Source organism: Ranitomeya imitator, chromosome 2 (assembly GCF_032444005.1).
Source record: "Ranitomeya imitator isolate aRanImi1 chromosome 2, aRanImi1.pri, whole genome shotgun sequence".
In the NCBI taxonomy this organism is placed as follows: domain Eukaryota; kingdom Metazoa; phylum Chordata; class Amphibia; order Anura; family Dendrobatidae; genus Ranitomeya; species Ranitomeya imitator.
The window spans coordinates 525,078,464-525,092,805 of NC_091283.1; the positions used below are offsets into that span (position 1 = coordinate 525,078,464).

Here is a 14,342-nt window from a genome sequence, read left to right on the forward strand (position 1 = left end):
TAATTAATGGGTTATTCTCATCTTCGTGATTAAATATTATTAGGATATGCAAAAAAGGAGGCAAGCCACTTACAAAAGATCGGTTGCACTTCCTAAATTTAAACAATGCAAATCTTTCTTAGGTAAACACAAAAACCTAGAAAAGACAAATAAAAACAATTGTCTTTTCTGTGTAGGTACAGCACACAAATAAAAATGTGGTGGATATCTGAGATAAGTATGAATGGACGTTACCCCTAAAGTGATGTCAAGTATAGTTCAGCAAAAAAAGAAAAGGCACATATACCGATAATGCAGTATCAAAAAAATATAAAAGTAAGCAAAAACTATGTGCAATAAAATGCCATGTACAGAATCACACAGGTAAATTAGCTTATAGAAAGCATGATAGGGGAATAAGGACCCCACGCGTATCACCACAGGAGATGGCTTCCTCAGGAGGCACTCTGTTGCACAGTTATTGTTATGACTGTGGCAGTGCACATTACCTTCTATATTACAAAATGGCAGTCGTCTCCTAATTCACCACAATGAACATCCCTGCAGTTTTATATAGCTTCTCCATAATACATAGGCTATGACAATTAGTATTGACAAGTGATTCCTACAGCGTAACTGCTGTTGTGATCATTCTGCAAAATTACAGATCTCCCAGAGGTTTCCACATTCAGAGTCACAATGTCAAACAGAGGGTTGTTCAGGAGGCCAGATTAAAGGTGCTAACCAAGTGCAATATAGCCAGAGGAAAACTGCGGTACTTAACATGCCTGTGTCACCATGGAAAATGTAAATCACCGCTTGAGGAAAGGTGCTGCAAATATCAGCTCACTACATCCTTCAAAGCCTGTAAACTGTCAGGTCCAAACCTTTGTAGTCTGCTTTTTTGTCTCATACATTGTTTTGGTAAGGAAGAGTTTCAGGCCTGGGGTGTATTCCCTACACAATTGACAGATTCAGAAATCCCTTTCTTGTCGCCTGTCTTTGTATCTTTCCTGAGAATATGTTACAGATGTCTTGTGATTATAAATGTATTGAGTCTATATGGGGCCGTACACATGAATATCGACCGAACCCACTGATCTTGATAGAACTAGTTGAGCATCTAATGTGCATGATGTGTCCCATCCCACCCATTTGCAGATGTGGGAATTCTGGAATAGTTTTCAACATGCCCATTCCTTTTGTTCTTATGGGAGTTATCTCCCTATTGAGACTATAACTATACTTCACTGAGCCAAGAGTGCACAGTCAAGAGGAATGGCTGTCACTGCTGTCTAAGGGTTTGGCCACTGTTACCCTAAAGTACATTTTTACTTATTTTCATATTTCTTTTAGCAACCAAATGTGTCCTGTCACTCAATTTCCTATAATCTGTAAACCAGATTGTGCTCCCCACTGGAGACAAAGACCATTGGCAATGGTCACTTCACCATTGATGTAAATGGTGACATTGACCTCTGTTCAGCACAATGGAATATGTAGTGTCTTGCAGATGAGAAAAAAGTGGGAAGAGCCTGCTCAATGGTTTACTATGAGCTGACGCATTTTTCATAAAAATGCATCAATTCATAGTAAAACTCCATGTGGTTTTTGCCATACAATTCTCAGCAGTGCGGCATAAAGTGCTATAAGATGCCTAAACCAGGCTTAACAAGCTATTTGTTGTTCAGTCTAAAATAATGCAAATATTCATCTTGTCCCTTTATTCAGGATAGTCCTGGCACTTCATTAGAAATCGGACACACAGCATGGTCTCCTTGTTGGCCAGCCAATGACCTGAAGTTCCTGGTAAAATGAAGACATGCTGCTCACTTCTAAAACTATAAAAACTTATTTGACATTTGCAGTTACCCTAGTAAAATCCTCCAAAAGGACAAGAGCTGAATAGGTTAATCCTCTTCCTGGCTGTGATAAGATGGTTTTATGAGAATTTATTGTCTCAGCGCATTCCATGTCCAGAGGCCTGCAAGTCCCATTTACTGTCTACACGAGCGGCTAATGAGATCTCAAGCACAAGGCCAACTGACAAAGAAATAATTAAAATCATTATTTCCTCACGGTCCTCTCATCTCCAGCTGCTGGGTGTACATCATGGAAAAAAATAATCAAATAATAAGCCAGAAAGACAGTGTGAAGATAATCTGCCGTAAAATGTACACAGCACCTGGCCCTCCATTTACAACATTAAGTCAACTGTGCACGATACACTAAAGGTACCGTCACACTCAGCAACTTTGCAACGAGAACGACAACGATCCGTGACGTTGCAGCGTCCTGGATAGCGATCTCGTTGTGTTTGACACGCAGCAGCGATCTGGATCCCGCTGTGCCATCGCTGGTCGGAGCTAGAAGTCCAGAACTTTATTTCGTCGTCAGGTCGGCGTGATTCGTCATGTTTGACAGCAAAAGCAACGATGCCAGCAATGTTTTACATGGAGCTAACAACCAGCGAGAACGATAAGTGAGTCGCCGTTACGTCACTGGATCGCTCCTGCATCGTTCTGGAGTTGCCGTATTTGATGTCTCTACAGCGACCTAAACAGACGACGCTCCAGCGATCGGCTCGTTGTCTATATCGCTGCAGCGTCGCTCAGTGTGACGGTACCTTTAGTCCATTCTGTGGTTTGTAGGAGGAATGCCATAATCCTATTTACCTCACAGATAAGTCCAGCTTTTTGTTTCCCGATTGTGTCTGTTTCCACACTGACTATCTCTATTAAAGAGCATTTCCCTTACAAATAATAGGGCAGCATGGTGGCTCAGTGGTTAGAACTGAGCACTGAGCACAAGGACAACATCTGTGAGAAGTTAATATGTTCTCCCTGGGTTTCATATACTGATAGGGAATTTAGATTGTGAGCCCCAATAGGAACAGTGATGATGTTGTCTGTTAAGCGCTGCGGGAATTAATAGCACTATATAAGTATGTAAAATAAATAAAAGCAAAAAATCACTGACAAATAGAATTCCAGTTGTTTCCGTTTCTGATAATGCACCCTTGCAAAACATAGTGATCATTCAAGTGATCATTCAGCCAACAGCATTCCCAACTCCCTGATACACAGGAGTTGGAAAATCCAACAGGCCGAGTCCTTCTTTCCCCCAAAATCATCTGTCAGGAGAGAGATGGAAGGCCTCCATAAACACTAGACTGTTGCCTGATGCTGATATTGGTGGATTTGGCCATCTTTGGTCTACACTGTAATGTGTAGGGTTCTCATGAAAAATGTATTTTCGTATTTTTTTTTTAACATCAGTTTTTGTGATATATGGGTGAACTTAGTAGCAAAGCCACAAAAGAGGACTCAAAGTCCTCCAAAAATTCAAGAATTAATACAGCTGAAAAAGGGCAGCACCGCTTACCTGCCCAGCTCTCTGAACAAATGCACTACAGGATGCAGCCAGCCCATGTAAAAAAGATGGTGGCAACACAGGTACAAAATACTGATAAGACAGTCACTCACAGCCTACCAATTCATGGAGGGGATGAGTATATGATTGCACAATAGAAGCTTGTATAGGACGCTAGCATCTAGCACTGTCAGGACTTTAGGTATATTCGTCACTGCGGCCCTTCTCTTTACAAATCCTACTTGTGCTGGGCCTACCAGATGTGGGAGAAAACATGCCAACCGCTGTCATTATTTTAGAAATAATTTTTTGATCCACATCAACTAGAGAAAAAAGGCCTAAAGCCCACATCCAGGGGGTCCTTCCCCTGTTTATCACTTTTATGTTTCTTTGGATCTGTTTGAAACGGCCCCTGTGTGAAGGATGTTATTGTAATATGTGGTTAAGGTTGTCAGAATATGATATGTTATGGCCTTATAAAATTCCCCACTATATTCATCTGGGCCCGCAGCCTTTCCATTTTATTGTAGGTGTTTAATAGTAGCTCTTATGTCCTCTTCTGTTATGTCAGCATTAATAAAATCTTGTTGTTCTTGTGATAACTTAGGCAGGGACATGCTATTAAGAAAACAATGTCGCTATATCTACAGAGGAATTGTGATACAGTGTATTACAGTAGCTTTGTAATATATAATTTATTTTTTGATGGGTCAGAGGTGACATTGCCCTGGTTGTCTCTAATGCTACTTTCACAGTAGCAAGCCCACATCCAGGGGGTCCTTCCCCTGTTTATCACTTTTATGTTTCTTTGGATCTGTTTGAAACGGCCCCTGTGTGAAGGATGTTATTGTAATATGTGGTTAAGGTTGTCAGAATATGATATGTTATGGCCTTATAAAATTCCCCACTATATTCATCTGGGCCCGCAGCCTTTCCATTTTATTGTAGGTGTTTAATAGTAGCTCTTATGTCCTCTTCTGTTATGTCAGCATTAATAAAATCTTGTTGTTCTTGTGATAACTTAGGCAGGGACATGCTATTAAGAAAACAATGTCGCTATATCTACAGAGGAATTGTGATACAGTGTATTACAGTAGCTTTGTAATATATAATTTATTTTTTGATGGGTCAGAGGTGACATTGCCCTGGTTGTCTCTAATGCTACTTTCACAGTAGCGTCGTACGACGCATGTCGCAATGCGTCGTTTTGGAGAAAAAAAACGCATCCTGCAAAATTGCTTGCAGGATGCGTTTTTTCTCCATAGAATAACATTTGCGACACTTTGCCACACGTCGCAACCGTCGTGTGACGGTTGCGTCGGACCGTCGAAACCAAAAAACGTTGCATGTAACGTTTTTTGGTGCGTCGTGTCCGCCATTTCCGACCGCACATGCGTGGCCGGAACTCCGCCCCCTCTTCCCCGCAGCTCAGAATGGGGCAGCGGATGCATTGAAAAACTGCATCCGCTGCCCCCATTGTGCAGCACATTCACAGTATGCGTCGGCACGTCGCAACGTCGCATTGCGACGTGCGTCGTACAACGCTAGTGTGAAAGTAGCCTAAGTCTGTCTATTGAGGATATGGGAGTGGGACCTAATGCTAGTTTTGCCATCAATTTCCCTGCTTTATTACCAAACCAGAACAATTCCACTTTATGTCCAGAGCGGTAGATTTGTTCCTTTCTGTCTATACAGATCACAAATTCCCTTCTTGCCGTGTTCCATTTCTCTTTGTTTTGAGGTGTAGGGTGTTGTGGGAACTCTGTGTAGGAGGCTCTAACATTAGAACTTGAGGTTGCATAACCCTCCATTGTTCGTATTTTTAGGGAAGCTTTATACAACATTAACTTGTTCCTCAGTGCAACTTTAGCTATATTCCAAAACAAGGTTGGTTGGGACTCATGTTCTTTATTGTCTCATTCAAATTTCCTCCACCAGTTGCGTAAAGTTTTAATAAACTCATCATCCCTTGTGAGAAATGCTGGAAATCTACATATGTAGTCATTCCCTTTAATAAAGCTGTCAGCCATTTCCATAACTACTGGTAAGTGATCAGAGATGACCAGATCCTGGATCTCTACACTGTGTGCAGAATTATTAGGCAAGTTGTATTTTGATCACGTGATACTTTTTATACAAGTTGTCCTACTCCAAGCTGTTCAGGCTTGAGAGCCAACTACCAAGTAAGTAAATCAGGTGATGTGCATCTCTGTAATGAGGAGGGGTGTTGTCTAACGACATCAAAACCCTATATAAGGTGTGCTTAATTATTAGGCAACTTCTTTTCCTTTGTCAAAATTGGTCAGAAGAGAGATTTGATGGGCTCTGAAAAGTCCAAAATTGTGAGATGTCTTGCAGAGGGATGAGCAGTCTTGAAATTGCCAAACCTTTGAAGTGTAGTCACCTAACAATCAAGCGTTTCATGGCAAATAGCCAACAGGGTCGCAAGAAGAGCTTTGGTCAAAAAAGGCACAAAATAACTGCCCATGAATTGAGGAAAATCAAGCGTGAAGCTGCCAAGATGCCATTTGCCACCAGTTTTGCCATATTTCAGAGCTGCAACATTACTGGAGTAACAAAAAGCACAAGGTGTGCGATACTCAGGGACATGGCCAAGGTAAGGAAAGCTGAAAAACGACCACCTTTGAACAAGAAACATAAGATAAAACGTCAAGACTGGGCCAAGAAATATCTTAAGACTGACTTTTCAAAGGTTTTGTGGACTCATGAAATGAGAGTGACTCTTGATGGGCCAGATGGATGGGCCAGAGGCTGGATCAGTAAAGGGCAGAGAGCTCCACTCCGACTCAGATGCCAGCAAGGTGGAGGTGGGGTACTGGTATGGGCTGATATAATCAAAGATGAACTTGTGGGACCTTTTTGGGTTGAGGATGGAGTGGAGCTCAACTCCCAGACCTACTGCCAGTTTCTGGAAGACAACTTCTTCAAGCAGTGGTACAGGAAGAAGTCGGTATCGTTCAGGGAAACATGATTTTCATGCAGTACAATGCTCCATCACATTCCTCCAACTACTCCACAGCGTGGCTGGCCAGTAAAGGTCTCAAAGAAGAAAAAATAATGACATGGCCCCCTTGTTCACCTGATCTGAATCCCATAGAGAACCTGTAGTCCCTCATAAAATGTGAGATCTAAAGGGAGGGAAAACAGTCCACCTCTCGGAACAGTGTCTGGGAGGCTGTGGTGGCTGCTGCACGCAATGTTGATCGGAAACAGATCAAGCAACTGACAGAATCTATGGATGGAAGGCTGTTGAGTGTCATCATAATGAAAGGTGGCTATATTGGTCACTAATTTTGGGGGGGTTTCTTTTTGCATGTCAGAAATATTTATTTCTAAATTTTGTACAGTTCTATTAGTTTACCTGGTGAAAATAAACAAGTGAGATGGGAATATATTTGGTTTTTATTAAGTTGCCTAATAATTCTGCACAGTAATAGTTACCTGCACAAACATATCCTCCTAAGATAGCCAAATCTAAAAAAAAAACAATTCAACTTCCAAAAATATTAAGCTTTGATGTTTGAGTCTTTTGGGTTGATTGAGAACATAGTTGTTGATCAATAATAAAAATAATCCTCAGATACAACTTGCCTAATAATTCTGCACACAGTATATTGATTTCAGCCTGTTTAGTATATTGTCAGATCCTAAGATCCTTGAACACGAACTATGAATGTGTGAGAAATGGGCGAGTTCTCTTGCATCACGGTGTAACCATCCCCATACATCGTTTAGGCCTGTATTATCGTTTAGGCCTGTATTACATAAAAGGGCAGATAGAGAAGTCTCTCCTCATATTGACTTTGGGGTACAACCCCTCTTGTCTTCTCTAATTTTGTTAACAGTATTTAGATCTCCCCCAATTATCATCAATGGGGAGACATCCAACATAACACTTTGTTCCAATTATTTGAAGAAACCTTTATTGGAACCGCTAGAGCCATATATATTATAAATACTATAAGTTTCCTCACCACTTTCAAAAGTGATGTGAATCAGACATCCCTGGTCATCATGTTCTTGGGTCCACAAGGTGTATGTGAAATGTTTGTAAAATAGAATCATTAACCCGCACGTCTTTTCTGGGTGGCTGAACACAGAACCTTCCTTACCCCAAAACGGTTAAGTCTACAAAAAAATCCTCTTTTAAATGTGTCTCCTGGAGTAGAACGATATCAGGGAAGAAGTGTTTGAAGTGCCTCAGGCTTTTTGTTCTTTTGTCAGGCGATTTAAGAACTTTTACATACCAATAAATAATATTCATTGTTAATAGTTATTTTTAGCTCACAATATGGTAATTATAAGGGAAACCGTGGCTCAGCACCCAAGAGTGTTTTAAAAAAAGGGGGAAAGGAGACACTAGATGGGGACACCCCAAAACCTTAACATTTAACCACTTAACAATTTACACGCTACAGTAAAGTGCCTTGCTAATACTAACTGCACCATGTGCTACGTATTGCTTTTTTTTCCTTTTTCTGGTGAGGTAGACCTCAAAATATTGAGCTAAATTAAGAACTAGAAAAGAAAAAAGTGGAGGAGACTCTTCTCCCAGCTGGATTAACCTGTTTACCAACAGGGTGCTTGTAACATCATAACCTTAATCATTTCTATATCATTAGCAACTCTACATCAACATTGAGACTGATAAAGAGAGCAATATTAACCCTCCTTACTGGCAGGAAAAGTGTAGCTTTCTACTTGAAGAATAAAAAAAATGTCAGCAAGTAATACACTTCCTGCTATGTAAACCAGTATGGACATAACTTTTTCAACAATAAACGCATTCCAAACAGGTATAAAAAAAAATAATGTCCAACTTGCTTGAGGTGGGTGCTCTTCAGATAGGTCATCTGCTCCGGTCTCCATGCTGTCTTTGGGCCTTTGGTGTTGAGTTTGGTCAGGCTTCTTCCCATTCACTTTTATTTCCCTTTCTACCTCCATGTCTCGATGATTCTGAGAGGAGAGCGTCCATATCCCTTTCAGCCTCCTGAGGCGACTTGAAGGTAAATACCTAACCGTTTTTCAGGAAAATTCTTGATACGGCAGGGTATTGGAGTGTGAACCTCTTCTTTGGAACAAAGTTGAGCAGATTTTGCTTAAGGCTCTCTTGCGTTTGGCAACATCAGCTGAGTAATCTTCAAATAGCAGGGGCTTCATTCTTTGAATTTTCAAAGGGTGAGATCTTTTCTTGTAAGCTCTCATAATGTCTGCTTTGTGGTTATCATCTAAGATTTTCATTATAACCTGACGTAGTCTTGACACTCGGCTGTCAGGATCAGATTGGTAAGAACGTAGGTCAGGTCCCACACTTTGTGCTCTTTCAACTCTGCAGCTATGGCTGACACCCAGTGAAAGGGGCAACTCTCTCTTGCAGTGTCCTTGTAGTTCTGAGGCAATGACTGATTCCATTAGCCTACAAGTCTCAAATTACTGTGTTTAGATCTGTTCTCTAGTTCAGGGGTCCCCAACTCCAGTCCTCAAGGCCCACCAACAGGTCATGTTTTCAGGATTTCCTTTGCATTGCACAGGTGATGCAATTATTACCTGGGCAAGACTAAGGAAATCCTGAAAACATGACATGTTGGTGGGCCTTGAGGACTGGAGTTGGGGACCCCTGCTCTAGTTCCTCTACCTTTTCGCCCCAAATGGCTAGATTATGCAGAGATTTCTTTAAGGTGAGATTTTATTTGCCCATTTTCATCCTCCAAATGCAGGACCCATTGTTCCAGTTCCTCAATTCTGCCGATGTAGCCCCTGTAAGCGGTTAAGGGAGATTTGAATAGTCTGCTCCAGAATCTTATAAATATCAGGGGCAAGTCTTGTTACTTCAGCAGCCAGCTTTTTGTTGTCCAGCAGATCAGAGGATAACTCTGTTGATGAAGCAACCTCAATGTACTCACTGTTAGGTGGAGGTAAAGCTGCTTTTGTTGCTGAGGCACGTTCTGGGCTCGGCGCCATATTGTCATTCTCCCTGTATCCATTCCCGCCAGCCACTCGGCGTCTTGTCATTTTCTTCTGAGCGCTAAGTAGCAGATACCAATTCATACAGGGGTAGGGCACGTTTGTCGAGGTTTTCACTCCTTGGCAGACTGGTCTGGGCTATTTATCGGCTATAATGTCTGGCTTTATTAGAGTCGAGTGCCAGAGCTCTCCACTCTGCGATCCTACATAACCAGTGCCGGGACCGCAAGTCCAGATATTTTGTTAATCTGAAGATTAATAGCGTTCTGAACCTGCTCGGCGCCCGAACTTAAACCCATGCTGCCAGGAGGAAATTAACTTTATTCTCCCTGGCAGCGTTTTGGTTTCAGTCACAGAGGTGACGCCATAAGTAAAATAAATAATTTTAGTAGAAATGGTTGGTTTTGTTCAGTTTTAGACAAATATAAAGGCCCAACTTGTTTATTGATGGCTGAAAATGCCTTATGACAGACTGATTGTTATGGATTGGCCAGGGAACATGTTCTTAGCAATCTGTCTCTTCCTGGCCAGGAGCTGTGGCAGTGCTATACATATGATTTAGCTCTTTTTCTTTCTACCTTATTTAACAGATCTTTTTGGACAATTTATGGAAATCTTTTTGGCTTTACACAATTGAAGAAGAAATGGTGTCAGAAGAGATTATATTTTCTGCAGCAATAAACCTCACATTTAATAGGTGCAACCACAACTTTTTCGTAGACACTTTCATAAGCTCCATATAAGGTTATATACTTCAGCCTTACAGGGCTTTATAGACATTACCGTCTGTGAACTGGGCAGGAAGTGGTTACCTTGGTTTAGCTGACACAGACATGAACATGCGCTTCTCAGAAAGATGCTACACGGTGTTAGAGCAATGTGGTAAGAATTTCCTCTGAGTTTTTGGATTACCATCGTTACAGATTCGAGACACTTCACCTACATCAGTTCTTAGCACAGCATGGAGCGTATTTATAACTGCAAGGTGGACTTCTAGAAATGTGTGTGACCCTGAATCCCCTGTGACAGCTACAGACATCAATCCCAGGAGACGTCACTACTTACTATTCCATGATGAGGATTATTTCACTGTTGGTCTCGAAGACTTCATGTAGGTCCACCACATAGGGTGAGAATCGAGCTAATTCGAGAATGGCGATCTCATTGATGATGTTACTGCGGCAGTCTTCACCCTTTCGTCGTTTCCTCAGAAACTTTGCAGCGTATTTCTTGCCGGTCAATAATTCTACACATTTCTTGACCACTGCAAACTTCCCCCTAAGACAGAAGAACAGAAACGGTTTACAAATCATATTAGCTCTTTTTAACAAAAAAATTAGCATCTGGACATAATTCTAGATTTCTCTATGAAATTCTCAGTAGTAATGGAAGACCCAACTGGGTAATGGGGCTAGAAATGCCAGAGCCTTTACAGCCATTTCTAGTAACTAGTGAAGTAGTGCCAGAGGTTGCCAAACCTGTAGCCCAAAGCCACTGTCATCAGGTATTTACCCCCTAATCTACGAGTAGCATAATGTAGTGGCAAAGAGAGACCATTGAGAGGGGGGGGGTCCTGAATAGTTTCCTACTTCCTAAATTATGATACCTCATGGGATTGAGCTCTCTTTGTTCATGGGCCCTTTACCAATCACATTAGATGTACAGCCTTAGTTATGTTTAAACTTGTCACCAGGTGTTTGCTACTCCATCTGAGAGCAGCATGATGTAGAGGCAGAGACCACAATTCCAGTGATGCATCACTTACTTGGAAGCTTGCTGCAGTAATAAATGATAAATCGCTGTTTTATATGCTGTATCGCTTTCCTATTAGGAAATAGGAAACTATTCAGGACCCCCTTCCTTCTCAAGATGAACTATATTGTAAGTATATAAAGGGTGCTACAGGAGCAAAGGTCTGATTACAGGAGCGGGCAGTGAAGCAAAGAGAAGGTTCACATGTCCTGCATGGCAAAACCCTGTACCCCTCTCTCCTCTGTGTACGCCAGTGATCATATCTGTGTTGTCCAGCACGTGGAATCAATTACACACTGGTATACAGTGATTTGGTGCCAACGATGTCTGAACTGTTTATATTAAGTTTATGGTGCTGATTAAGAATATGAATTTCTGAGATGTTTAATAGTTAATAATTACAGTAGAATTCTGGCTTCAAAAAGTTGCTTTTATAACATTGTAACCCTACAAATTTAAATACAAAATTATTTTATATGGGATATTTCATTACCTAAGACACTCTTAAAGAGTCAAAATACCGACCAATAGACCAAAAGCTACTTGAAATCACACACAAGTCGCATTGGGGGAATGCATATTTTCATGCATGAATTACCATATATACTCAAGTATAAGCCGAGTTTTTCAGCACTTTGTGCTGAAATCACTCCCTCGGCTTATACTAGAGTTAGGGTCTAGAGCAGGAGTCGGCAGCTGCGAGCTAAAACCTATGCCCGCTGCTAAAGCGAAATGAGCCGGTGGCTGCAGCAGACACTCTGCATGCTGCTAAATAAGAATGAATATTCACTGCCCTCCACGCACATAGTTCCGGCGTGGAGAGTGGTGAGTATTCTGGCAGCTGTGCTCTGCTTAAAGCAGCTGCTGGCACCGGAACAATACACGAGAGAGCACAGGAAGGTAAGAAATGGTTTATTTTTTAATTTTTTTGATGGGGGCCATGCATACCAGGATGGGGATGGGGACCAATCATACTAGGATAAGGATGGGGCCATGCAGACCAGGGCGGGGATGGGGGCCAATCATGCAAGGATAGGTATGAGGAACCATGCAGACCAGGACAAGGATCAGAAGGTCATGCATACAAGGATAAGGATGAGAAGCCATGCATACAAGGATAGGGATGAGGAATCATGCATACAAGGATAGGGATGAGGAGCCATGCATACAAGGATAGGAATGAGGAGCCATGCATTCAAGGATAGGGGCGAGGAACCATGCAGACCAGGATAGGGATGAAGAGCCATGCATACCAGGAGAAGGATGAGGAACTATGCAGACTAGGATAGGAATAAAGAGTCATGCATACCAGGATGGGGATGGGTCCAATTATACAAGGATAGGGATGAGGAGCCATGCATACCAAGATAGGGATGAAGAGCCATGCATACAAGAATAGGGATGAGGAACCATTAAGAGCAGGATAGGGATGAGGGGACAATGCATACTCGGCTTATATTCGAGTCTATACGTTTTCCCAGTTTTTTGTAGTCAAATTTGGTTCCTCAGCTTATACTTGGGTCGGCTTATACTCCGTGTATACGGTATTTGAAAAACTAGAACCAACTAAATTCAAAAAACCTTGGCACCTGTAAAAAAAAAAAATTTTGTAGACCTGTGTAATAGAAGTGTCAGTAAGGAAAGGTCATGAACCATAATAATTACAACCATTGTTTTCCATCATGCTTCGCTCTCACCATCTTATTCTAGTTATATGAGTACAATACATGAATGCTGAAAACCATTATACAACTTTCTCATGATCAGAGTGGAAGCCAGATTGTCTTCAGTGAAGCGTGAACATCCCACGCATGCTACATACATGGCTAATTACTTTGCATTTCTCAATAAACAGGAAACTTTAGATTAAAAGTATCATAGAGCTTTTAAAGAATTCATGATATACAGTGGCATGTAAAAGTTTGTGCACCCCTTGTCAAAATTACTGTTACTGGGAACAGTTAAACAAGTTGAAATGATCTCTAAAAGGTCTTAAGTTAAAGATGACATATTTCCTTTGTATTTGAGACAAAAAAAAAATATTTTTTCATCTATAACATTTTAAAAATTAGAAAAAGGAAAATGGGCCAATGCGAAAGTTTGGGAACCCTGCATGGTTAGTATCTAGTAGCAGCCCGTTTTGAAAGTATCAAAGCTTATAAAGGCTTTTTGCAGCCAGCCAAGAGTCTTGATTCTTGTTTGAGGGATTTTCATCCATTCTTCCTTGGAAAATTCTTCCAGCTCTGTGAGATTCCTGGGTCGTCTTGCCTGCACTGCTATTTTGAGCAGGAGCATTCAAAGTTACCATAAAAAATGTACAAAAGTTTACTGAAAAAAAAATTAAAACACACATACATACATGTACATAAAAATAAGGACACCAAACGCTAGCCTCAGACACCAAAAAACTAAGGACACCAAATGCACACACCGATGGTCTGCGGGCGGTCCATTTCTTCCTGGGGCCCTCCGACCTGGACGGCCCACTATGTGAGCTTATCCTCAAGCTGCTGGAATTCGTTCTGACACATAATTTTTTTTACTTTTAAAGATTGTTTTTATCAACAGAAGCGTGGCGCAGCCATGGGGGCGGCCTGTGCGCCTGCCTATGCCAACCTCTTTTTGGGTTTTTGGGAGAGGTTGGTGTTCGGGGGTTCAAGGATGGGGGCCGCCGACCATGTGCTGTCCTGGTTACGCTATATAGACGATGTTTTGTTTCTTTGGTGCGGAACGGAACAGCAGCTTGGGGATTTTATGGCTGTGCTCAATGCAAATACTTTCAACATCAAATTAACATATAAATGTGATCCTTACGAAATTGATTTTTTGGATATATGTTTAAAAGTAGGAGAGAATCAACTTATAGAAACAGAGGTTTTCCGAAAAATTACGGCAGTTAATTCTTTGGTTCACGCAACTCTGGGCACAGCCAAGCCACGATTAGGGCAGTCCCGGTCGGACAGTTCCTCTGGGTGAGGCGGATCTGCTCGACGGATCAGACCTTCGAACGACAGGCAGATGACCTTAGGGAACACTTTGAACAGCGTGGATATAGTGAACGGTGTGTGTGATATGGGTATAATAGGGCCAAAAATACACCACGGAATCAATTGCTGTATTCCAAAAAAGACAAAAAGAGGACGGATGAATCCATTCGATTCATATCCGAATTCAATCATGAATGGGACAATATTTGAGCCATCTTAAATAAACATTGGCGGATTTTGAGTACCGAACCCTCCCTGAGTCCGTTT

The 14,342-nt window shown here is 41.5% G+C and overlaps 1 protein-coding gene across 1 annotated transcript in view; it reads right to left on the minus strand.

Annotated features, from left to right (window-relative positions):
• Window positions 1–14,342, minus strand: part of LOC138664835 (serine/threonine-protein kinase 17A-like) — an 84,025-nt gene that overhangs the window by 13,318 nt on the left and 56,365 nt on the right. Inside the window, exon 2 of the mRNA XM_069751825.1 lies at window positions 10,402–10,614. Coding sequence (XP_069607926.1) covers window positions 10,402–10,614 — 213 coding nt within the window. The remainder of the gene's footprint in view (window positions 1–10,401; window positions 10,615–14,342) is intronic.